This window comes from Scardinius erythrophthalmus (genome assembly GCF_964197995.2).
Source record: "Scardinius erythrophthalmus genome assembly, chromosome: 2".
NCBI classification, from domain to species: domain Eukaryota; kingdom Metazoa; phylum Chordata; class Actinopteri; order Cypriniformes; family Leuciscidae; genus Scardinius; species Scardinius erythrophthalmus.
In genome coordinates, this window is record NC_138222.1 from 17,449,112 (window position 1) to 17,476,026 (window position 26,915).

The window sequence follows — 26,915 nt, forward strand, 5'->3', positions numbered from 1 at the left end:
ATTAAGTACCTCTTTATGATATTTTTTATTAAAAGGAGCACCCTCTACAGAGGAATGACTGGCCCTCTTCCTGACCTGTCGGTACTTCGTGTGGCCGAGGTGTACAGCGGCCTAGATCCACTGGATATGCCCCTGGTGACAACAATGGGGATGAGCATTGACAAGCCCCTTGTGGATTCTGAATTTGGACTGGTACAGAGGGGTAGTGTGATCTCCTATCAGCAGCCGAAACTTCAAACACAATGCACAGAGCTGCATAAGAATGCCCCGGGTCCTCCATGTCTTCCCCTTATTACTCATCAGCTGTCACCAACAGAATGTGTGTGGGTATGCACAGAGGAAGAACATTTGCATATACAAAGTTTGCAGCTATCTATTGAGATGGCTCACAAAATTTAATTGTCGACACGGGGTCAGAGCAAAGATCCAGAGTGGCACGTGCTGCGGCGAATGAGGATAACCTCCTCAAGGTTTAGGGAAGTTTCCCATGTTAGAGGTTACAGTAGTGCTGAGCATCTTGCAGAGCGAATTATCAGGGGCACCAGACAAACTGCGGAAATGAGGAGAGGTTCAGAAATGGAGTTTCAGGCAGCAAAAGAATATGCCCAGTACAACAATGTCAATTACTCACCTTGTGGACTTGTGGTTCACCCACAGGCTCCATGGCTAGGGGCCTCACCGGATGGCCTTGTTTATGATCCCAATGCAACACCCGCTTACGGTTTGGTTGAAATTAAATGTCCAAATGCTAAAAGTTACATTGACTGCAAGTACTTGCACATGTCAAATGGTGCTTTTAAACTAAAGAAAAGCCATGCCTATTTTTGGCAAATACAAGGCCAGCTTTTAATTACTGGACTTCAGTGGTGTGACCTTTTTGTCTGGGCAGAGGAAGATTTCTTTGTGCAGCGACTGCACTCAGACAAAGAAGTTCAAGAAACAATCAGGCAGAAGTGTGATCATTTCTACTTCAGCATTTACATGCCAAAGTATCTCTCAATGAGACGATCACAACTGATTGGCAGGTAAAGAAATCATAATCTGATTCATTATGTATTTTATTAGTACTATGAATTTGACTTCTAATTTACATTACATTTCCCACTCGTACCTACAGTGTATATATATTTCGCCTGGAACTGATTGATACATGATGTGATCTGAGATAAAATGTGTCTTCAAGCTTGTTGCTTTAAATAAACAAAAACAAACAGTTGAATAAGTAAAGTCAGATTTATTCATGGACTTTATACAATATGGCATCATTTTACAATAAAAATCATTGTTTATAATGTTGTGTGAGATCGCATCTGTTGTCACTGTATGAGAATTTATTCAGAGATAAATAATGATTAATAATTACATTTAAAAGTTGTAGGTTTCTGTAATTTAAACTTGTCAGCACTACTTGGCCCATGCTGTGACAAGATGTTTATTTTGATAATTGCTAAGCAGGCAAGCAACGGCAAAAATTTCATTGATGCTTCCAGCTATTGACAAAGGAATAACCGAATCAAAAAGTTTATTCTCCTTTACCCTTCGGATGACTCGCTCAACGTGCACTCTTACACGAGCAATTTTCTGTGTTTGGAGGAAACTGGGTGCTGGCATCTGGCTTTTTTTGTTGAGAAAAGGTGGACAGTACACTTTACATTTCACACAGTCAGTGATCAGGAAACCTTTATCAACCATCACGGCCATGTCATCAGTTAAAAGGTCAGCCAACCCTGACCGTCTAAAGAGTTCTTTATCACTTATTGACCCCTCATAGAGTGAAGAGATGAAGGTCACTGGACCATGAGGGGCGATCCCGATAAGTCCTTTCATTGTACAGTGAGATTTGTACTTAGAAAACATCTCACTTTGGAGGAGAGGCGAGGATGGCGTCTGGCACTTGAGCTCTGTACAGTCAACAATTATCTGAGTATCGGAGAAGTCTTTGAAATCATCAGGAAGGCGAGCTTTAACGTCTTCAGGCTCAATCCAGATAGCCACCGAGCCCAAGAGTGTGTACAGGTAGTTGGTCCACGAACAGATAATGCGGCTTACAGTAGAGATGTGAATGTTGAAACGGTTTGCCAAGTCCTGCTCCTTTAAACCAACGGACAAGTACATTAGGAAAAGTACTAGCTCATCGATGGGTTGCAATGATTGTCTCTGGTGAGAAAACACACACACACACACACAAACATCATTAAACCTAATGTAACCTCTCTAGTCTAATAGATAAAAGGATGTGCAATTATCATTACTGCTGTTGGTCTATAATTAAAAATACAACAGCAATAATACTCTACATGTTACTGGAAATTCCAAATGTGGGACTGTGACTGCAATAGGCTACTCAGGCACCTTACTTATTTATTGATTTATTGAATCTAATATCAGAATGTTGAGGTAAATGCAGTCAGATGTCATTTTCATCTCTCACATTAATTTGAAGGTTTGCTTTGAAAAACCACCATAATAAATCAAATAAACTAAAGCATATTTATATTCGCAGAAACATTAATTATTAATGATTATCATTAATGACAACTGCAACAACATTATTATTAATGACAACTGCAAAAACCAACCGTGTGTGTGGGACGGACAGATGTTACTACTTCATTCAATTTTTCAGCAGTTTTGGCCCTCGACGCACGAACCATTTTATGTACCGATGGTTCAACCAATCTCCAAAACAGCATAAGGTTATGGTAACTGGGAAATCTATGGGAACGGAACAGAAAGAGTACACAACGTTACAATATGGTCACGTATGGTCCAAGGTCAGGGGTATCTTGTTCGCATCTTACCGTGTATAGAATCGAATGTCGTCGTCAGAGTGGGCGAATCTGTGTAATCCAAATTTACAGCTAATTTTCATCTCCTGTATCTCTTTCTTTAATGAGTCATTTTCTTCTTTTAAATTCCTGTTTTCGTCGATTACCGAGTCAATGAAAGCGGGTTCTGGGACAGATGAATAGTCATGATCAGCAGCAGGAGTGCAGTCCATATGTTGCCCATCTTCTGCTGATGCCAGCTCAGGCTGAAGTTTGCTTACTCTGTCCCAAACGCTCAGTCTTGGTGATGGGATGGAGTAATCATTCCACTGGAACAATACCGGGACAGCTCCTTTCTTTAGTTGCCTTTTCCCCTCCGGTGTTTTCGGCTGAATGATCTGCTCCGGTGTGAAGTGCAAACTACAGACTTTGCTGTGTCCTGTGACAATGAACTCATCACGACGAATATTCACCAGCCACCGCTTTCTGAGTTCAACATCGCTGGGAAATCCGTGGTAACTTAAAACGCCGTTGAACTTAGATGATGACGTGCATGTGGGAACACAACAATGTTCATGATATTTTCTCTGTTGCCTCTGGAAAAAAACTCTATCTTTTTTAAGGCTCATTTTCCGCTGTTTACACCGCCGCCGCCGCCATATTTCGCCAAACAGGAAGAGAGCGGGCCGTATTTACCCGTTGCGGATATGACGTCAGGTTGCTATGTGCAAGGAGCCCATAGCGCCACCTACTGGTAACAGGAAGTGTCATGTTTAACACGTTGATGCCATTCTAGCAACATGTTAAAAATGCCATTGACTTCTAAACATGCTAGAAACATGTTAAAACATGCTAGCAATACTTAGCTAAGTGCTAAAGCATGCTAATTCAATGAAACAGGATGTTGTTGTTACTCAAGAAGGCAATGTCCAATCTGCACCAAACTTCACACTTTTGATAAGCGTTCTGTCCTGAACACATGACCATGCTTATATTCAGTTACAGTCATAGCGCCACCTGCTGGCAACAGGAAGTGACATGTTTAACACTGTTATGGACTCCTAATAACATATAAAAAAGTGCCAGCAAGTGTTAAACATGCTAACAACATACTACAAACATGCTAAAACATGCTAGCAAACTCTTAGCTAAGTGCTAAAGCATGCTATTATTATTGTAATTAAATAGGAATTTGCTGTAACTCAGGCATGGAATGTCCAATCTGCCCCAAACTTCACACGTTTGATAAGAATCATGGCCTGAACACATGTCTATGCTCAAATTTAGTTATAGTAATAGCGCCACCTACTGGCACCAGGAAGTGACATGTTTAACACGTTGATGCCGTTCTAGAAACATGTTAAAAATGCCATTGAGTTCTAAACATGCTAGAAACATGTTAAAACATGCTAGCAATACTTAGCTAAATGCTAAAGCATGCTAATTCAATGAAACAGGACTTTGTTGTTACTCAAGAAGGCAATGTACAATCTACCCCAAACTTCACACGTTTGATAAGAGTTATCTCTTGAACACATGTCCATGCTCATATTTAGTTATAGTCATAACGCCACCTGCTGGCAACAGGAAGTGACATGTTTAACACTGTTATGGACTCCTAATAACATATAAAAAAATGCCAGTAGGTGCTAAACATCCTACCAACATACTAGAGACATGCTGAAACATACTAGCAAACACTTAGCTAAGTGCTAAAGAATGATATTACTGCAATTAAATATGAATTTGCTGTAACTCAGGCATGGAATGTCCAATCTGCCCCAAACTTCACACTTTTGATAAGCGTTCTGTCCTGAACACATGACCATGCTTATATTCAGTTACAGTCATAGCGCCACCTGCTGGCAACAGGAAGTGACATGTTTAACACTGTTATGGACTCCTAATAACATATAAAAAAGTGCCAGCAAGTGTTAAACATGCTAACAACATACTAGAAACATGCTAAAACATGCTAGCAAACTCTTAGTTAAAAGCTAACGCATGCTATTATTGCAATTAAATAGGAATTTGCTGTAACTCAGGCATGGAATGTCCAATCTGCCCCAAACTTCACACTTTTGATAAGAGTCATGGCCTGAACACATCTACATGAGAATGTTCAGTTATAGTAATAGCGCCACCTACTGGCAACAGGAAGTGACATGTTTAACACGTTGATGCCATTCTAGCAACATGTTAAAAATGCCATTGAGTTCTAAACATGCTAGAAACATGTTAAAACATGCTAACAATGCTTAGGTACGTGCTAAAGAATGCTAATTCAATGAAACATGACTTTGTTGTTACTCAAGAAGGCAATGTCCAATTTGCACCAAACTTCACACGTTTGATAAGAGTTCTGTCCTGAACACACATCCATGCTCATATTCAGTTATAGTCATAACGCAACCTACTGGCAACAGAAACTGACATGGTTAACACAGTAATGCAGTACTAACCACATAATAATTGTGTACTAAGCATGCTAGAAACAGACTAAACATGCTAGCAACACTTAGCTGAGTCATGAAGCATGCTATTATCACCATTATACAAAACATTTTGTAACTGACTTTGACATACTCTTACTATATATACCTCCTTAAATGTACATTTCCCAACCATGCTCTGTCTTCCTAAAGCCACCGAGTGTTGATGGCATGGGTGCGAGGGCCCTTTCATCGCTGCTTGCAGCTTTAATTAGGGCCCGAGCACCGATGGTGTGAGGACCCTCTTGGAATTGCTCTGTTTATTATTATTATTATTATTATTATTATTCTTCTTCTCCGCATTGAATTGCATTTTTGAGGGCCTAAACATGCGCGAAAACTCACGAAACTTTGCACACGCGTCAGAACTGGCGAAAATTTACATCTGATATAGGTTTCAGAATTGGACGGGGCAAAACGGCTCGATAGCGCCACCTATAAAAGTTCAACGGAGTGCGCCTCCCGCAACGTTCCACGTACGTGCACGAAATTCGGTACATACATGTAATGACCTAATACCTACAAAAAAGTCTCTTGGAGCATAGCCCTAAACCCAACAGGAAGTCAGCCATTTTGAACTTCCTCCCAGATTTTTGTGCAGTTTTTGACATTTTCAGGCCTCATACTTTAACGAACTCCTCCTACAGTTTTAATCTGATCATCTTCAAATTTGGTGAGTGTAATCTTAAGGCCTTTGCGACGTTAAATTGCGAAGATCTTGAGTTTTCGTCGAAGGGCGGGTCCTCGGCGGCCTGACAAATTTTGATGTTTCGCCATGAAACAGGAAGTTGCTGTAACTCAGGCATGGAATGTCCAATCTGCCCCAAACTTCATACGTTTGATAAGAGTTCTGTCCTGAACACATGACCATGCTCATATTCAGTTATAGTCATAGCGCCACCTGCTGGCAACAGGAAGTGACATGTTTAACACTGTTATGGACTCCTAATAACATATAAAAAAGTGCCAGCAAGTGCTAAACATGCTAACAACATACTAGAAGCATGCTAAAACATGCTAGCAAACTCTTAGCTAAGTGCTAAAGCATGCTATTATTGCAATTAAATAGGAATTTGCTGTAACTCAGGCATGGAATGTCCAATCTGCCCCAAACTTCACACTTTTGATAAGCGTTCTGTCCTGAACATATCTACATGAGAATATTCAGTTATAGTAATAGCGCCACCTACTGGTAACAGGAAGTGTCATGTTTAACACGTTGATGCCATTCTAGCAACATGTTAAAAATGCCATTGACTTCTAAACATGCTAGAAACATGTTAAAACATACTAGCAATACTTAGCTAAGTGCTAAAGCATGCTAATTCAATGAAACAGGATGTTGTTGTTACTCAAGAAGGCAATGTCCAATCTGCGCCAAACTTCACACTTTTAATAAACGTTCTGTCCTGAACACATGACCATGCTCATATTCAGTTATAGTCATAGCGCCACCTGCTGGCAACAGGAAGTGACATGTTTAACACTGTTATGGACTCCTAATAACATATAAAAAAGTGCCAGCAAGTGCTAAACATGCTAACAACATACTAGAAGCATGCTAAAACATGCTAGCAAACTCTTAGCTAAGTGCTAAAGCATGCTATTATTGCAATTAAATAGGAATTTGCTGTAACTCAGGCATGGAATGTCCAATCTGCCCCAAACTTCACACTTTTGATAAGCGTTCTGTCCTGAACATATCTACATGAGAATATTCAGTTATAGTAATAGCGCCACCTACTGGTAACAGGAAGTGTCATGTTTAACACGTTGATGCCATTCTAGCAACATGTTAAAAATGCCATTGACTTCTAAACATGCTAGAAACATGTTAAAACATACTAGCAATACTTAGCTAAGTGCTAAAGCATGCTAATTCAATGAAACAGGACTTTGTTGTTACTCAAGAAGGCAATGTACAATCTACCCCAAACGTCACACGTTTGATAAGAGTTATCTCTTGAACACATGTCCATGCTCATATTTAGTTATAGTCATAGCGCCACCTGCTGGCAACAGGAAGTGACGTTTAACACTGTTCTTGACTCCTAATAACATATAAAAAAAATGCCAGTAGGTGCTAAACATCCTACCAACATACTATAGACATGCTAAAACATACTAGCAAACACTTAGCTAAGTGCTAAAGAATGATATTACTGCAATTAAATATGAATTTGCTGTAACTCAGGCATGGAATGTCCAATCTGCCCCAAACTTCACACTTTTGATAAGCGTTCTGTCCTGAACACATGACCATGCTTATATTCAGTTACAGTCATAGCGCCACCTGCTGGCAACAGGAAGTGACATGTTTAACACTGTTATGGACTCCTAATAACATATAAAAAAGTGCCAGCAAGTGTTAAACATGCTAACAACATACTAGAAACATGCTAAAACATGCTAGCAAACTCTTAGCCAAGTGCTAAAGCATGCTATTATTGCAATTAAATAGGAATTTGCTGTAACTCAGGCATGGAATGTCCAATCTGCCCCAAACTTCACACTTTTGATAAGCGTTCTGTCCTGAACACATCTACATGAGAATATTCAGTTATAGTAATAGCGCCACCTACTGGCAACAGGAAGTGTCATGTTTAACACGTTGATGCCATTCTAGCAACATGTTAAAAATGCCATTGAGGTCTAAACATGCTAGAAACATGTTAAAACATGCTAGCTAATGTTAAAACATGCTAGCAATACTTAGCTAAGTGGTAAAGCATGCTAATTCAATGAAACAGGATGTTGTTGTTACGCAAGAAGGCAATGTCCAATATGCGCCAAACTTCACACTTTTAATAAACGTTCTGTCCTGAACACATGACCATGCTCATATTCAGTTACAGTCATAGTGCCACCTGCTGGCAACAGGAAGTGACATGTTAAACACTGTTGTGGACATATAAAAACATATAAAAAAGTGCCAGCAAGTGCTAAACATGCTAACAACATAGTAGAAACATGCTAAAACATGCTAGCAAACACTTAGCTAAGTGCTAAAGCATGCTATTGCTGCAATTAAATAGGAATTTGCTGTAACACAGGCATGGAATGTCCAATCTGCCCCAAACTTCACACGTTTGATAAGAGTCATGGCCTGAACACATCTACATGAGAATATTCAGTTATAGTAATAGCGCCACCTGCTGTCAACAGGAAGTGACATGTTTAACACTGTTGTGGTCTCCTAATAACATATATAAAAGAGCCAGCAAGTGCTAAACAGGTTAGCAACATACTAGAAACATGCTAGCAAACACTTAGCTAAGTGATAAAGCATGCTATTACTGCAATTAAATAGGAATTTGCTGTAACTCAGGCATGGAACGTCCAATCTGCCCCAAACTTCACATGTTTGATAAGAATCATGGCCTGAACGCATGCCTATGCTCAAATTCAGTTATAGTAATAGCGCCACCTACTGGCAACAGGAAGTGACATGTTTAACACGTTGATGCCGTTCTAGCAACATGTTAAAAATGCCATTGAGTTCTAAACATGCTAGAAACATATTAAAACATGCTAGCAATACTTAGCTAAGTGCTAAAGCATGCTAATTCAATGAAACAGGACTTTGTTGTTACTCAAGAAGGCAATGTACAATCTACCCCAAACGTCACACGTTTGATAAGAGTTATCTCTTGAACACATGTCCATGCTCATATTTAGTTATAGTCATAGCGCCACCTGCTGGCAACAGGAAGTGACGTTTAACACTGTTCTTGACTCCTAATAACATATAAAAAAATGCCAGTAGGTGCTAAACATCCTACCAACATACTAGAGACATGCTAAAACATAATAGCAAACACTTAGCTAAGTGCTAAAGAATGATATTACTGCAATTAAATATGAATTTGCTGTAACTCAGGCATGGAATGTCCAATCTGCCCCAAACTTCACACTTTTGATAAGCGTTCTGTCCTGAACACATGACCATGCTTATATTCAGTTATAGTCATAGCGCCACCTGCTGGCAACAGGAAGTGACATGTTTAACACTGTTGTGGACTCCTAATAACATATAAAAAAGTGCCAGCAAGTGTTAAACATGCTAACAACATACTAGAAACATGCTAAAACATGCTAGCAAACTCTTAGCCAAGTGCTAAAGCATGCTATTATTGCAATTAAATAGGAATTTGCTGTAACTCAGGCATGGAATGTCCAATCTGCCCCAAATTTCACACTTTTGATAAGAGTCATGGCCTGAACACATCTACATGAGAATGTTCAGTTATAGTAATAGCGCCACCAACTGGCAACAGGAAGTGACATGTTTAACACGTTGATGCCGTTCTAGCAACATGTTAAAACATGCTAACAATGCTTAGCTAAGTTCTAAAGAATGCTAATTCAATGAAACATGACTTTGTTGTTACTCAAGAAGGCAATGTCCAATTTGCACCAAACTTCACATGTTTGATAAGAGTTCTGTCCTGAACACACATCCATGCTCATATTCAGTTATAGTCATAACGCCACCTACTGGCAACAGAAACTGACATGGTTAACACCGTGCAGTACTAACCACATAATTATTGTGTACTAAGCATGCTAGAAACAGACTGAACATGCTAGCAACACTTAGCTGAGTCATGAAGCATGCTATTATCACCATTATACAAAACATTTTGTAACTGACTTTGACATACTCTTACTATATATACCTCCTTAAATGTACATTTCCCAACCATGCTCTGCCTTCCTAAAGCCACCGAGTGTTGATGGCACGGGTGCGAGGGCCCTTTCATCGCTGCTTGCAGCTTTAATTATTATTCTTCTTCTTCTTCTCCGCATTTAATTGCATTTTTGAGGGCCTAAACATGCTCGAAAACTCACGAAACTTTGCACACGCGTCAGAACTGGCGAAAATTTACATCTGATATAGGTTTCAGAATTGGACGGGGCAAAATGGCTCGATAGCGCCACCTATAAAAGTTCAACGGAGTGCGCCTCCCGCAACGTTCCACGTACGTGCACGAAATTCGGTACATACATGTAATGACCTAATACCTACAAAAAAGTCTCTTGGAGCATAGCCCTAAACACAACAGGAAGTCAGCCATTTTGAACTTCCTCTCAGATTTTTGTGCAGTTTTTGCCATTTTCAGGCCTCGTACTTTAACGAACTCCTCCTACAGTTTTAATCTGATCATCTTCAAATTTGGTGAGTGTAATCTTAAGGCCTTTGCGACGTTAAATTGCGAAGATCTTGAGTTTTCGTCAAAGGGCGGGTCCTCGGCGGCCTGACAAATTTCGATGTTTCGCCATGAAACAGGAAGTTGCTGTAACTCAGGCATGGAATGTCCAATCTGCCCCAAACTTCACACTTTTGATAAGCGTTCTGTCCTGAACACATGACCATGCTCATATTCAGTTACAGTCATAGCGCCACCTGCTGGCAACAGGAAGTGACATGTTTAACACTGATATGGACTCCTAATAACATATAAAAAAGTGCCAGCAAGTGTTAAACATGCTAACAACATAATAGAAGCATGCTAAAACATGCTAGCAAACTCTTAGCTAAGTGCTAAAGCATGCTATTATTGCAATTAAATAGGAATTTGCTGTAACTCAGGCATGGAATGTCCAATCTGCCCCAAACTTCACACTTTTGATAAGCGTTCTGTCCTGAACACATCTACATGAGAAAATTCAGTTATAGTAATAGCGCCACCTACTGGTAACAGGAAGTGACATGTTTAACACTCTTGTGGTCTCCTAATAACATATAAAAAAGAGCCAACAAGTGCTAAACAGGTTAGCAACATACTAGAAACATGCTAGCAAACACTTAGCTAAGTGCTAAAGCATGCTATTACTGCAATTAAATAGGAATTTGCTGTAACTCAGGCATGTAATGTCCAATCTGCCCCAAACTTCACACATTTGATAAGAATCATGGCCTGAACACATGTCTATGCTCAAATTCAGTTATAGTAATAGCACCACCTACTGGCAACAGGAAGTGACATGTTTAACACTTTGATGCCGTTCTAGCAACATGTTAAAAATGCCATTGAGTTCTATACATGCTAGAAACATGTTAAAACATGCTAGCAGTACTTAGCTAAGTGCTAAACCATGCTAATTCAATGAAACAGGACTTTGTTGTTACTCAAGAAGGCAATGTACAATCTACCCCAAACTTCACACGTTTGATAAGAGTTATCTCTTGAACACATGTCCATGCTCATATTTAGTTATAGTCATAGCGCCACCTGCTGGCAACAGGAAGTGACGTTTAACACTGTTCTTGACTCCTAATAACATATAAAAAAATGCAAGTAGGTGCTAAACATCCTACCAACATACTAGAGACTTGCTAAAACATACTAGCAAACACTTAGCTAAGTGCTAAAGAATGATATTACTGCAATTAAATATGAATTTGCTGTAACTCAGGCAAGGAATGTCCAATCTGCCCCAAACTTCACACTTTTGATAAGCGTTCTGTCCTGAACACATGATCATGCTTACAGTCATAGCGCCACCTGCTGGCAGCAGGAAGTGACATGTTTAACACTGTTATGGACTCCTAATAACATATAAAAAAGTGCCAGCAAGTGCTAAACATGCTAACAACATACTAGAAACATGCTAAAACATGCTAGCAAACTCTTAGCTAAGTGCTAAAGCATGCTATTATTGCAATTAAATAGGAATTTGCTGTAATTCAGGCATGGAATGTCCAATCTGCCCCAAACTTCACACATTTGATAAGAATCATGGCCTGAACACATGTCTATGCTCAAATTCAGTTATAGTAATAGCGCCACCTACTGGCAACAGGAAGTGACATGTTTAACACTTTTATGCCGTTCTAGCAACATGTTAAAAATGCCATTGAGTTCTAAACATGCTAGAAACATGTTAAAACATGCTAACAATGCTTAGCTAAGTGCTAAAGAATGTTAATTCAATGAAACATGACTTTGTTGTTACTCAAGAAGGCAATGTCCAATTTGCACCAAACTTCACACGTTTGATAAGAGTTCTGTCCTGAACACACATCCATGCTCATATTCAGTTATAGCCATAACGCCACCTACTGGCAACAGAAACTGACATGGTTAACACCGTAATGCAGTACTAACCACATAATTATTGTGTACTAAGCATGCTAGAAACAGACTAAACATGCTAGCAACACTTAGCTGAGTCATGAAGCATGCTATTATCACCATTATACAAAACATTTTGTAACTGACTTTGACATACTCTTACTATATATACCTCCTTAAATGTACATTTCCCAACCATGCTCTGTCTTCCTAAAGCCACCGAGTGTTGATGGCACGGGTGCGAGGGCCCTTTCATCGCTGCTTGCAGCTTTAATTATTATTATTAGGGCCCGAGCACCGATGGTGTGAGGACCCTCTTGGAATTGCTCTGTTTATTATTAGGGCCCGAGCACCGATGGTGTGAGGACCCTCTTGGAATTGCTCTGTTTATTATTATTATTAGGGGTTCAAGCACGAAGTGCTGAAACCCTATTGTAATTGTGCTGATTTTTAGGGCCCGAGCACCGATGGTGTGAGGACCCTCTTGGAATTGCTCTGTTTATTATTATTATTATTATTATTATTATTCTTCTTCTCCGCATTGAATTGCATTTTTGAGGGCCTAAACATGCTCGAAAACTCACGAAACTTTGCACACGCGTCAGAACTGGCGAAAATTTACATCTGATATAGGTTTCAGAATTGGACGGGGCAAAATGGCTCGATAGCGCCACCTATAAAAGTTCAACGGAGTGCGCCTCCCGCATCGTTCCACGTACGTGCACGAAATTCGGTACATACATGTAATTACCTAATACCTACAAAAAAGTCTCTTGGAGCGTAGCCCTAAACACAACAGGAAGTCAGCCATTTTGAACTTCCTCTCAGATTTTTGTGCAGTTTTTGCCATTTTCAGGCCTCGTACTTTAACGAACTCCTCCTACAGTTTTAATCTGATCATCTTCAAATTTGGTGAGTGTAATCTTCAGGCCTTTGCGACGTTAAATTGCGAAGATCTTGAGTTTTCGTCGAAGTGCGGGTCCTCGGCGGCCTGACAAATTTCGATGTTTCGCCATGAAACAGGAAGTTGCTGTAACTCAGGCATGGAATGTCCAATCTGCCCCAAACTTCACACTTTTGATAAGAGTTCTGTCCTGAACACATGACCATGCTCATATTCAGTTATAGTCATAGCGCCACCTGCTGGCAACAGGAAGTGACATGTTTAACACTGTTATGGACTCCTAATAACATATAAAAAAGTGCCAGCAAGTGCTAAACATGCTAACAACATACTAGAAGCATGCTAAAACATGCTAGCAAACTCTTAGCTAAGTGCTAAAGCATGCTATTATTGCAATTAAATAGGAATTTGCTGTAACTCAGGCATGGAATGTCCAATCTGCCCCAAACTTCACACTTTTGATAAGCGTTCTGTCCTGAACACATCTACATGAGAATATTCAGTTATAGTAATAGCGCCACCTACTGGTAACAGGAAGTGTCATGTTTAACACGTTGATGCCATTCTAGCAACATGTTAAAAATGCCATTGACTTCTAAACATGCTAGAAACATGTTAAAACATGCTAGCAATACTTAGCTAAGTGCTAAAGCATGCTAATTCAATGAAACAGGATGTTGTTGTTACTCAAAAAGGCAATGTCCAATCTGCACCAAACTTCACACTTTTGATAAGCGTTCTGTCCTGAACACATGACCATGCTTATATTCAGTTACAGTCATAGCGCCACCTGCTGGCAACAGGAAGTGACATGTTTAACACTGTTATGGACTCCTAATAACATATAAAAAAGTGCCAGCAAGTGTTAAACATGCTAACAACATACTACAAACATGCTAAAACATGCTAGCAAACTCTTAGCTAAGTGCTAAAGCATGCTATTATTGCAATTAAATAGGAATTTGCTGTAACTCAGGCATGGAATGTCCAATCTGCCCCAAACTTCACACGTTTGATAAGAATCATGGCCTGAACACATGTCTATGCTCAAATTTAGTTATAGTAATAGCGCCACCTACTGGCACCAGGAAGTGACATGTTTAACACGTTGATGCCGTTCTAGCAACATGTTAAAAATGCCATTGAGTTCTAAACATGCTAGAAACATGTTAAAACATGCTAGCAATACTTAGCTAAATGCTAAAGCATGCTAATTCAATGAAACAGGACTTTGTTGTTACTCAAGAAGGCAATGTACAATCTACCCCAAACTTCACACGTTTGATAAGAGTTATCTCTTGAACACATGTCCATGCTCATATTTAGTTATAGTCATAGCGCCACCTGCTGGCAACAGGAAGTGACGTTTAACACTGTTCTTGACTCCTAATAACATATAAAAAAATGCCAGTAGGTGCTAAACATCCTACCAACATACTAGAGACATGCTGAAACATACTAGCAAACACTTAGCTAAGTGCTAAAGAATGATATTACTGCAATTAAATATGAATTTGCTGTAACTCAGGCATGGAATGTCCAATCTGCCCCAAACTTCACACTTTTGATAAGCGTTCTGTCCTGAACACATGACCATGCTTATATTCAGTTACAGTCATAGCGCCACCTGCTGGCAACAGGAAGTGACATGTTTAACACTGTTATGGACTCCTAATAACATATAAAAAAGTGCCAGCAAGTGTTAAACATGCTAACAACATACTAGAAACATGCTAAAACATGCTAGCAAACTCTTAGCTAAGTGCTAACGCATGCTATTATTGCAATTAAATAGGAATTTGCTGTAACTCAGGCATGGAATGTCCAATCTGCCCCAAACTTCACACTTTTGATAAGAGTCATGGCCTGAACACATCTACATGAGAATGTTCAGTTATAGTAATAGCGCCACCTACTGGCAACAGGAAGTGACATGTTTAACACGTTGATGCCGTTCTAGCAACATGTTAAAAATGCCATTGAGTTCTAAACATGCTAGAAACATGTTAAAACATGCTAACAATGCTTAGGTACGTGCTAAAGAATGCTAATTCAATGAAACATGACTTTGTTGTTACTCAAGAAGGCAATGTCCAATTTGCACCAAACTTCACACGTTTGATAAGAGTTCTGTCCTGAACACACATCCATGCTCATATTCAGTTATAGTCATAACGCAACCTACTGGCAACAGAAACTGACATGGTTAACACAGTAATGCAGTACTAACCACATAATAATTGTGTACTAAGCATGCTAGAAACAGACTAAACATGCTAGCAACACTTAGCTGAGTCATGAAGCATGCTATTATCACCATTATACAAAACATTTTGTAACTGACTTTGACATACTCTTACTATATATACCTCCTTAAATGTACATTTCCCAACCATGCTCTGTCTTCCTAAAGCCACCGAGTGTTGATGGCATGGGTGCGAGGGCCCTTTCATCGCTGCTTGCAGCTTTAATTATTATTATTATTCTTCTTCTTCTCCGCATTGAATTGCATTTTTGAGGGCCTAAACATGCTCGAAAACTCACGAAACTTTGCACACGCGTCAGAACTGGCGAAAATTTACATCTGATATAGGTTTCAGAATTGGACGGGGCAAAACGGCTCGATAGCGCCACCTATAAAAGTTCAACGGAGTGCGCCTCCCGCAACGTTCCACGTACGTGCACGAAATTCGGTACATACATGTAATGACCTAATACCTACAAAAAAGTCTCTTGGAGCATAGCCCTAAACACAACAGGAAGTCAGCCATTTTGAACTTCCTCTCAGATTTTTGTGCAGTTTTTGCCATTTTCAGGCCTCGTACTTTAACGAACTCCTCCTACAGTTTTAATCTGATCATCTTCAAATTTGGTGAGTGTAATCTTAAGGCCTTTGCGACGTTAAATTGCGAAGATCTTGAGTTTTCGTCAAAGGGCGGGTCCTCGGCGGCCTGACAAATTTCGATGTTTCGCCATGAAACAGGAAGTTGCTGTAACTCAGGCATGGAATGTCCAATCTGCCCCAAACTTCACACTTTTGATAAGCGTTCTGTCCTGAACACATGACCATGCTCATATTCAGTTACAGTCATAGCGCCACCTGCTGGCAACAGGAAGTGACATGTTTAACACTGTTATGGACTCCTAATAACATATAAAAAAGTGCCAGCAAGTGCTAAACATGCTAACAACATACTAGAAGCATGCTAAAACATGCTAGCAAACTCTTAGCTAAGTGCTAAAGCATGCTATTATTGCAATTAAATAGGAATTTGCTGTAACTCAGGCATGGAATGTCCAATCTGCCCCAAACTTCACACTTTTGATAAGCGTTCTGTCCTGAACACATCTACATGAGAACATTCAGTTATAGTAATAGCGCCACCTACTGGTAACAGGAAGTGTCATGTTTAACACGTTGATGCCATTCTAGCAACATGTTAAAAATGCCATTGACTTCTAAACATGCTAGAAACATTTTAAAACATGCTAGCAATACTTAGCTAAGTGCTAAAGCATGCTAATTCAATGAAACAGGATGTTGTTGTTACTCAAGAAGGCAATGTCCAATCTGCGCCAAACTTCACACTTTTAATAAACGTTCTGTCCTGAACACATGACCATGCTCATATTCAGTTACAGTCATAGTGCCACCTGCTGGCAACAGGAAGTGACATGTTAAACACTGTTGTGGACATAAAAACATATAAAAAAAAGTGCCAGCAAGTGCTAAACATGCTAACAACATACTAGAAAAATGCTAAAACATGCTAGCAAACACTTAGCTAAGTGCTAAAGCATGCTATTGCTGCAATTAAATAGGAATTTGCTGTAACACAGGCAAGGAATGTCCAATCTGCCTCAAACTTCACACGTTTGATAAGAGTCATGGCCTGAACACATCTACATGAGAATATTCAGTTATAGTAATAGCGCCACCTACTGTCAACAGGAAGTGACATGTTTAACACTGTTGTGGTCTCCTAATAACATATAAAAAAGAGCCAGCAAGTGCTAAACAGGTTAGCAACATACTAGAAACATGCTAGCAAACACTTAGCTAAGTGCTAAAGCATGCTATCACTGCAATTAAATAGGAATTTGCTGTAACCCAGGCATGGAATGTCCAATCTGCCCCAAACATCACACGTTTGATAAGAATCATGGCCTGAACACATGTCTATGCTCAAATTCAGTTATAGTAATAGCGCCACCTACTGGCAACAGGAAGTGACATGTTTCACACGTTGATGCCGTTCTAGCAACATGTTAAAAATGCCATTGAGTTCTAAACATGCTAGAAACATATTAAAACATGCTAGCAATACTTAGCTAAATGCTAAAGCATGATAATTAAATGAAACAGGACTTTGTTGTTACTCAAGAAGGCAATGTACAATCTACCCCAAACTTCACACGTTTGATAAGAGTTATCTCTTGAACACATGTCCATGCTCATATTTAGTTATAATCATAGCGCCACCTGCTGGCAAACAGGAAGTGACGTTTAACACTGTTCTTGACTCCTAATAACATATAAAAAAAATGCCAGTAGGTGCTAAACATCCTACCAACATACTAGAGACATGCTAAAACATACTAGCAAACACTTAGCTAAGTGCTAAAGAATGATATTACTGCAATTAAATATGAATTTGCTGTAACTCAGGCATGGAATGTCCAATCTGCCCCAAACTTCACACTTTTGATAAGCGTTCTGTCCTGAACACATGACCATGCTTATATTCAGTTACAGTCATAGCGCCACCTGCTGGCAACAGGAAGTGACATGTTTAACACTGTTATGGACTCCTAATAACATATAAAAAAAGTGCCAGCAAGTGTTAAACATGCTAACAACATACTAGAAACATGCCAAAACATGCTAGCAAACTCTTAGCTAAGTGCTAAAGCATGCTATTATTGCAATTAAATAGGAATTTGCTGTAACTCAGGCATGGAATGTCCAATCTGCCCCAAACTTCACACTTTTGATAAGAGTCATGGCCTGAACACATCTACATGAGAATGTTCATTTTTAGTAATAGCGCCACCTACTGGCAACAGGAAGTGACATGTTTAACACGTTGATGCCGTTCTAGCAACATGTTAAAAATGCCATTGAGTTCTAAACATGCTAGAAACATGTTAAAACATGCTAACAATGCTTAGCTAAGTGCTAAAGAATGCTAATTCAATGAAACATGACTTTTTTGTTACTCAAGAAGGCAATTTCCAATTTGCACCAAACTTCACACGTTTGATAAGAGTTCTGAACACACATCCATGCTCATATTCAGCTATAGTCATAACGCCACCTACTGGCAAATGAAACTGACATGGTTAACACAGTAATGCAGTACTAACCACATAATTATTGTGTACTAAGCATGCTAGAAACAGACTAAACATGCTAGCAACACTTAGCTGAGTCATGAAGCATGCTATTATCACCATTATACAAAACATTTTGTTACTGACTTTGACATACTCTTACTATATATACCTCCTTAAATGTACATTTCCCAACCATGCTCTGTCTTCCTAAAGCCACCGAGTGTTGATGGCACGGGTGCGAGGGCCCTTTCATCGCTGCTTGCAGCTTTAATTATTATTATTATTCTTCTCCGCATTGAATTGCATTTTTGAGGGCCTAAACATGCTCGAAAACTCACGAAACTTTGCACACGCGTCAAAACTGGTGAAAATTTACATCTGATATAGGTTTCAGAATTGGACGGGGCAAAACGGCTCGATAGCGCCACCTATAAAAGTTCAACGGAGTGCGCCTCCCGCAACGTTCCACGTACGTGCACGAAATTCGGTACATACATGTAATGACCTAATACCTACAAAAAAGTCTCTTGGAGCATAGCCCTAAACACAACAGGAAGTCAGCCATTTTGAACTTCCTCTCAGATTTTTGTGCAGTTTTTGCCATTTTCAGGCCTCGTACTTTAACGAACTCCTCCTACAGTTTTAATCTGATCATCTTCAAATTTGGTGAGTGTAATCTTAAGGCCTTTGCGACGTTAAATTGCGAAGATCTTGAGTTTTCGTCAAAGGGCGGGTCCTCGGCGGCCTGACAAATTTCGATGTTTCGCCATGAAACAGGAAGTTGCTGTAACTCAGGCATGGAATGTCCAATCTGCCCCAAACTTCACACTTTTAATAAGCGTTCTGTCCTGAACACATGACCATGCTCATATTCAGTTACAGTCATAGCGCCACCTGCTGGCAACAGGAAGTGACATGTTTAACACTGTTATGGACTCCTAATAACATATAAAAAAGTACCAGCAAGTGCTAAACATGCTAACAACATACTAGAAGCATGCTAAAACATGCTAGCAAACACTTAGCTAAGTGCTAAAGCATGCTATTATTGCAATTAAATAGGAATTTGCTGTAACTCAGGCATGGAATGTCCAATCTGCCCCAAACTTCACACTTTTGATAAGCGTTCTGTCCTGAACACATCTACATGAGAACATTCAGTTATAGTAATAGCGCCACCTACTGGTAACAGGAAGTGTCATGTTTAACACGTTGATGCCATTCTAGCAACATGTTAAAAATGCCATTTACTTCTAAACATGCTAGAAACATGTTAAAACATGCTAGCAATACTTAGCTAAGTGCTAAAGCATGCTAATTCAATGAAACAGGATGTTGTTGTTACTCAAGAAGGCAATGTCCAATCTGCGCCAAACTTCACACTTTTAATAAACGTTCTGTCCTGAACACATGACCATGCTCATATTCAGTTACAGTCAAAGTGCCACCTGCTGGCAACAGGAAGTGACATGTTAAACACTGTTGTGGACATATAAAAACATATAAAAAAAGTGCCAGCAAGTGCTAAACATGCTAACAACATACTAGAAACATGCTAAAACATGCTAGCAAACACTTAGCTAAGTGCTAAAGCATGCTATTGCTGCAATTAAATAGGAATTTGCTGTAACACAGGCACGGAATGTCCAATCTGCCCCAAACTTCACACGTTTGATAAGAGTCATGGCCTGAACACATCTACATGAGAATATTCAGTTATAGTAATAGCGCCACCTGCTGTCAACAGGAAGTGACATGTTTAACACTGTTGTGGTCTCCTAATAACATATAAAAAAGAGCCAGCAAGTGCTAAACAGGTTAGCAACATACTAGAAACATGCTAGCAAATACTTAGCTAAGTGCTAAAGCATGCTATCACTGCAATTAAATAGGAATTTGCTGTAACCCAGGCATGGAATGTCCAATCTGCCCCAAACTTCACACGTTTGATAAGAATCATGGCCTGAACACATGTCTATGCTCAAATTCAGTTATAGTAATAGCGCCACCTACTGGCAACAGGAAGTGACATGTTTAACACGTTGATGCCGTTCTAGCAACATGTTAAAAATGCCATTGAGTTCTAAATATGCTAGAAACTTGTTAAAACATGCTAGCAATACTTAGCTAAGTGCTAAAGCATGCTAATTCAATGAAACAGGACTTTGTTGTTACTCAAGAAGGCAATGTACAATCTACCCCAAACTTCACACGTTTGATAAGAGTTATCTCTTGAACACATGACCATGCTCATATTTAGTTATAGTCATAGCGCCACCTGCTGGCAACAGGAAGTGACGTTTAACACTGTTCTTGACTCCTAATAACATATAAAAAAATGCCAGTAGGTGCTAAACATCCTACCAACATACTAGAGACATGCTAAAACATACTAGCAAACACTTAGCTAAGTGCTAAAGAATGATATTACTGCAATTAAATATGAATTTGCTGTAACTCAGGCATGGAATGTCCAATCTGCCCCAAACTTCACACTTTTGATAAGCGTTCTGTCCTGAACACATGACCATGCTTATATTCAGTTACAGTCATAGCGCCACCTGCTGGCAACAGGAAGTGACATGTTTAACACTGTTATGGACTCCTAATAACATATAAAAAAGTGCCAGCAAGTGTTAAACATGCTAACAACATACTAGAAACATGCTAAAACATGCTAGCAAACTCTTAGATAAGTGCTAAAGCATGCTATTATTGCAACTAAATAGGAATTTGCTGTAACTCAGGCATGGAATGTCCAATCTGCCCCAAACTTCACACGTTTGATAAGAGTCATGGCCTGAACACATTGTAGCGTTTATACGCCCACGTATAAATATAATTAATTATTATTCATAACGAATTATGATCAATAATTAATAATTTAATTATTTTCAAAATTTACTGTAACAGAATCAATAATATGATCATTTATCAGTTCATCCAATGAACAGAAGGCATAGACAATTATTAACTCTAGGAAATATAATATTTTCCTGGCCAAGAAAGAATAACCCCCTAACAGTAAATTAAGAAATAGGGTAAAAGCATAGGTAACTTTTGATCGAAGTTCAAGACAATAAATCTGATAAGCACATACACAAGCAATATCTTTTCAAATACAAACCATACTTTATTGATTATATACTAACTCATAACTAACACAAACAAGACTCTATTGATTATCCTAACAACTAACACAAACACACGCGCACGCATACACACACATTCATACAGGTTGCAGAAAGGAAGAGAGTAATAAAGAAAGAAATACAAACAGAAGAATGAGTTTGGGAAGAATGGGTTTAAGGGTAAGAGGAAGGAAATTCCGAATTTCTATATGCACTTGTAAGACATGACCTGAACGAACCATCAATCATTAATTTAACCCTTCTATCGTTTCTTAGACAGGTTATTACATTTATCAAAACACCAGTTAAGATTTTAGTCTGGAGGTAGTCTACTTGCGTCTTTGCTTTTGCGTTCCTTTTGGGAATTCCTTTGGTCAGCGTCAGGGTTCGTTCGTTGGTTATAGTCTCCTCGTGCCTGGATAGATGGGGCGAGGACCAGTCACGTGTGGCTGGCGGTCGCGGATGGTTGATGCGTCTTTGAAGTTGAAAGCGTGCGTTGCAGCCGTGAATCGTGGAACGAAACTTTGCAGCAAAACTTAACTTAAAACCGAGACTTTCAATCGGAAAAGAAGAATAACACAAAAGAAAGAAAGAAAATAAGATACGGAAAGGAGCTAGATGACTGGAAATTGAATCTAACCCATATCTGATATTAATTTGGGTTGATCCGCTCGTCTGTTAACGTTACATGGTTACTAAAACCATCGTCTGCCGTCTCCGTCTTTTTCTGCACTCGTTGAGAGCTCTTCTGTATCAGAACATTTTGAACGAACTAACTTTTGGACTCCCGAGAGCGAACTTGGAGAGAGAGCCCAGAGAGTTTTGGGTCTAAGGTTTTTAACTAAAATTTGTCCTCCCCTTCTGAAGAGAGCGGACCATTTAGACACTGTTCTTTGTTTTCAAAGTCATAAATCATGTATTCCCTGAGGGGTTTTTCTAATGAAACTAAAAGACCAGATGCAGTTTAGGCATGATTTCGAATTATCAGAATATGAACATTTTTAAACAGATTTAATTCCCGTCATCTTGCTATTTGTGTTCGTAAGATAGCATTGATATGAAACAGTACACACTTCACACATTCACACGTCTAATAATTATAATTATAACAATTACATGAATTATATGGGATCAAAGCATATTAAACGGACACATATATATCGTAGAAACACATAGAATGATGTATGATGTTTTTAAGTCCGTTGAAAATTGTTCTTGAATGAGTTCTATGGATCTTGATAGGTAAAGTCTTTTTGGTGTGCAAAGTTTAGACATTCCAATCTGAGGTCATGGATAGTTCTTGCTGAAGAGAGGTTTTGTTCATCTCTCATGGGACCAAGATGGGGTCCGTTGGCCGCAGGGGTCAGCAGTAATCATCTCTAAACCGATTCGTCTTGCAAAACTATCAAACGTTGACCAGTTCTTCCTTAAGTTAACCAGTAAAAGTCTTTGGTAAGCAGACTTTCTGGAGACTGGGTGATTTATGGCTCTGGTTCGTGAGGACTCTTGTGTGAGACCTTGGTCTCTGTCTTTCTCTTAACCAATCAGTAATTTCGGCAACAAAGATAGTATTGACCAGTTATTTCGTTAGTGCTGGGGGTCAGTTTTAAACAGCCCGACTGGTTGGCGCCTGGCCCCGATGACAAGATGGATGAGGATCATGAGACGTTCTGAACAAGTCTTTCCCCCCCCCCCTCATTCATCGAGAAGCAGAGAATTTGAATTAATATTCAAAAAGAAGATGAGTCGGTGGTTGGTTCCTTCTCATTGTTGTTACAACATCTACATGAAAATGTTCAGTTATAGGAATAGCGCCACCTACTGGCAACAGGAAGTGACATGTTTAACACGTTGATGCCGTTCTAGCAACATGTTAAAAATGCCATTGAGTTCTAAACATGCTAGAAACATGTTAAAACATGCTAACAATGCTTAGCTAAGTGCTAAAGAATGCTAATTCAATGAAACATGACTTTGTTGTTACTCAAGAAGGCAATGTCCAATTTGCACCAAACTTCACACGTTTGATAAGAGTTCTGTCCTGAACACATATCCATGCTCATATTCAGCTATAGTCATAACGCCACCTACTGGCAACAGAAACTGACATGGTTAACACAGTAATGCAGTACTAACCACATAATTATTGTGTACTAAGCATGCTAGAAACAGACTAAACATGCTAGCAACACTTAGCTGAGTCATGAAGCATGCTATTATCACCATTATACAAAACATTTTGTAACTGACTTTGACATACTCTTACTATATATACCTCCTTAAATGTACATTTCCCAACCATGCTCTGTCTTCCTAAAGCCCCCGAGTGTTGATGGCACGGGTGCGAGGGCCCTTTCATCGCTGCTTGCAGCTTTAATTATTATTATTATTATTATTCTCCGCATTTAATTGCATTTTTGAGGGCCTAAACATGCTCGAAAACTCACGAAACTTTGCACACGCGTCAGAACTGGCGAAAATTTACATCTGATATAGGTTTCAGAATTGGACGGGGCAAAATGGCTCGATAGCGCCACCTATAAAAGTTCAACGGAGTGCGCCTCCCGCAACGTTCCACGTACGTGCACGAAATTCGGTACATACATGTAATGACCTAATACCTACAAAAAAGTCTCTTGGAGCATAGCCCTAAACACAACAGGAAGTCAGCCATTTTGAACTTCCTCTCAGATTTTTGTGCAGTTTTTGCCATTTTCAGGCCTCGTACTTTAACGAACTCCTCCTACAGTTTTAATCTGATCATCTTCAAATTTGGTGAGTGTAATCTTAAGGCCTTTGCGACGTTAAATTGCGAAGATCTTGAGTTTTCGTCAAAGGGCGGGTCCTCGGCGGCCTGACAAATTTCGATGTTTCGCCATGAAACAGGAAGTTGCTGTAACTCAGGCATGGAATGTCCAATCTGCCCCAAACTTCACACTTTTGATAAGCGTTCTGTCCTGAACACATGACCATGCTCATATTCAGTTACAGTCATAGCGCCACCTGCTGGCAACAGGAAGTGACATGTTTAACACTGTTATGGACTCCTAATAACATATAAAAAAGTGCCAGCAAGTGCTAAACATGCTAACAACATAATAGAAGCATGCTAAAACATGCTAGCAAACTCTTAGCTAAGTGCTAAAGCATGCTATTATTGCAATTAAATAGGAATTTGCTGTAACTCAGGCATGGAATGTCCAATCTGCCCCAAACTTCACACTTTTGATAAGCGTTCTGTCCTGAACACATATACATGAGAAAATTCAGGTATAGTAATAGCGCCACCTACTGGTAACAGGAAGTGTCATGTTTAACACGTTGATGCCATTCTAGCAACATGTTAAAAATGCCATTGACTTCTAAACATGCTAGAATCATGTTAAAACATGCTAGCAATACTTAGCTAAGTGCTAAAGCATGCTAATTCAATGAAACAGGATGTTGTTGTTACTCAAGAAGGCAATGTCCAATCTGCCCCAAACTTCACACTTTTGATAAGCGTTCTGTCCTGAACACATATACATGAGAAAATTCAGGTATAGTAATAGCGCCACCTACTGGTAACAGGAAGTGTCATGTTTAACACGTTGATGCCATTCTAGCAACATGTTAAAAATGCCATTGACTTCTAAACATGCTAGAAACATGTTAAAACATGCTAGCAATACTTAGCTAAGTGCTAAAGCATGCTAATTCAATGAAACAGGATGTTGTTGTTACTCAAGAAGGCAATGTCCAATCTGCGCCAAACTTCACACATTTGATAAGAGTTATCTCTTGAACACATGTCCATGCTCATATTTAATTATAGTCATAGCGCCACCTGCTGGCAACAGGAAGTGACGTTTAACACTGTTATGGAGTCCTAATAACATATAAAAAAGTGCCAGCAAGTGTTAAACATGCTAACAACATACTAGAAACATGCTAAAACATGCTAGCAAACACTTAGCTAAGTGCTAAAGCATGCTATTGCTGCAATTAAATAGGAATTTGCTGTAACACAGGCATGGAATGTCCAATCTGCCTCAAACTTCACACGTTTGATAAGAGTCATGGCCTGAACACATCTACATGAGAATATTCAGTTATAGTAATAGCGCCACCTGCTGTCAACAGGAAGTGACATGTTTAACACTGTTGTGGTCTCCTAATAACATATAAAAAAGAGCCAGCAAGTGCTAAACAGGTTAGCAACATACTAGAAACATGCTAGCAAACACTTAGCTAAGTGCTAAAGCATGCTATCACTGCAATTAAATAGGAATTTCCTGTAACCCAGGCATGGAATGTCCAATCTGCCCCAAACTTCACACGTTTGATAAGAATCATGGCCTGAACACATGTCTATGCTCAAATTCAGTTATAGTAATAGCACCACCTACTGGCAACAGGAAGTGACATGTTTAACACGTTGATGCCGTTCTAGCAACATGTTAAAAATGCCATTGACTTCTAAACATGCTAGAAACATGTTAAAACATGCTAGCAATACTTAGCTAAGTGCTAAAGCATGCTAATTCAATGAAACAGGACTTTGTTGTTACTCAAGAAGGCAATGTACAATCTACCCCAAACTTCACACGTTTGATAAGAGTTATCTCTTGAACACATGTCCATGCTCATATTTAGTTATAGTCATAGCGCCACCTGCTGGCAACAGGAAGTGACGTTTAACACTGTTCTTGACGCCTAATAACATATAAAAAAAAGGCCAGTAGGTGCTAAACATCCTACCAACATACTAGAGACATGCTAAAACATACTAGCAAACACTTAGCTAAGTGCTAAAGAATTATATTACTGCAATTAAATATGAATTTGCTGTAACTCAGGTATGGAATGTCCAATCTGCCCCAAACTTCACACTTTTGATAAGCGTTCTGTCCTGAACACATGACCATGCTCATATTCAGTTACAGTCATAGCGCCACCTGCTGGCAACAGGAAGTGACATGTTTAACACTGTTATGGACTCCTAATAACATATAAAAAAGTGCCAGCAAGTGCTAAACATGCTAACAACATACTAGAAGCATGCTAAAACATGCTAGCAAACTCTTAGCTAAGTGCTAAAGCATGCTATTATTGCAATTAAATAGGAATTTGCTGTAACTCAGGCATGGAATGTCCAATCTGCCCCAAACTTCACACTTTTGATAAGCGTTCTGTCCTGAACACATCTACATGAGAACATTCAG

At 39.4% G+C, this 26,915-nt stretch overlaps 1 protein-coding gene across 1 annotated transcript in view; it reads right to left on the reverse strand.

Moving 5' to 3' along the window:
* Positions 1-1,216: 1,216 nt before the first annotated feature.
* LOC308687238 (uncharacterized protein) overlaps positions 1,217-26,915 on the reverse strand; it is a 52,403-nt gene continuing 26,704 nt past the window's right edge. The window contains exons 3-5 of the mRNA XM_081359604.1: positions 2,802-3,519; positions 2,580-2,715; positions 1,217-2,157 (exon numbers count right to left, since the gene is read on the reverse strand). Of these exons, the coding sequence (XP_081215730.1) occupies positions 1,405-2,157; positions 2,580-2,715; positions 2,802-3,397 (1,485 nt within the window). The 5' untranslated portion in view covers positions 3,398-3,519 and the 3' untranslated portion in view covers positions 1,217-1,404. The remainder of the gene's footprint in view (positions 2,158-2,579; positions 2,716-2,801; positions 3,520-26,915) is intronic.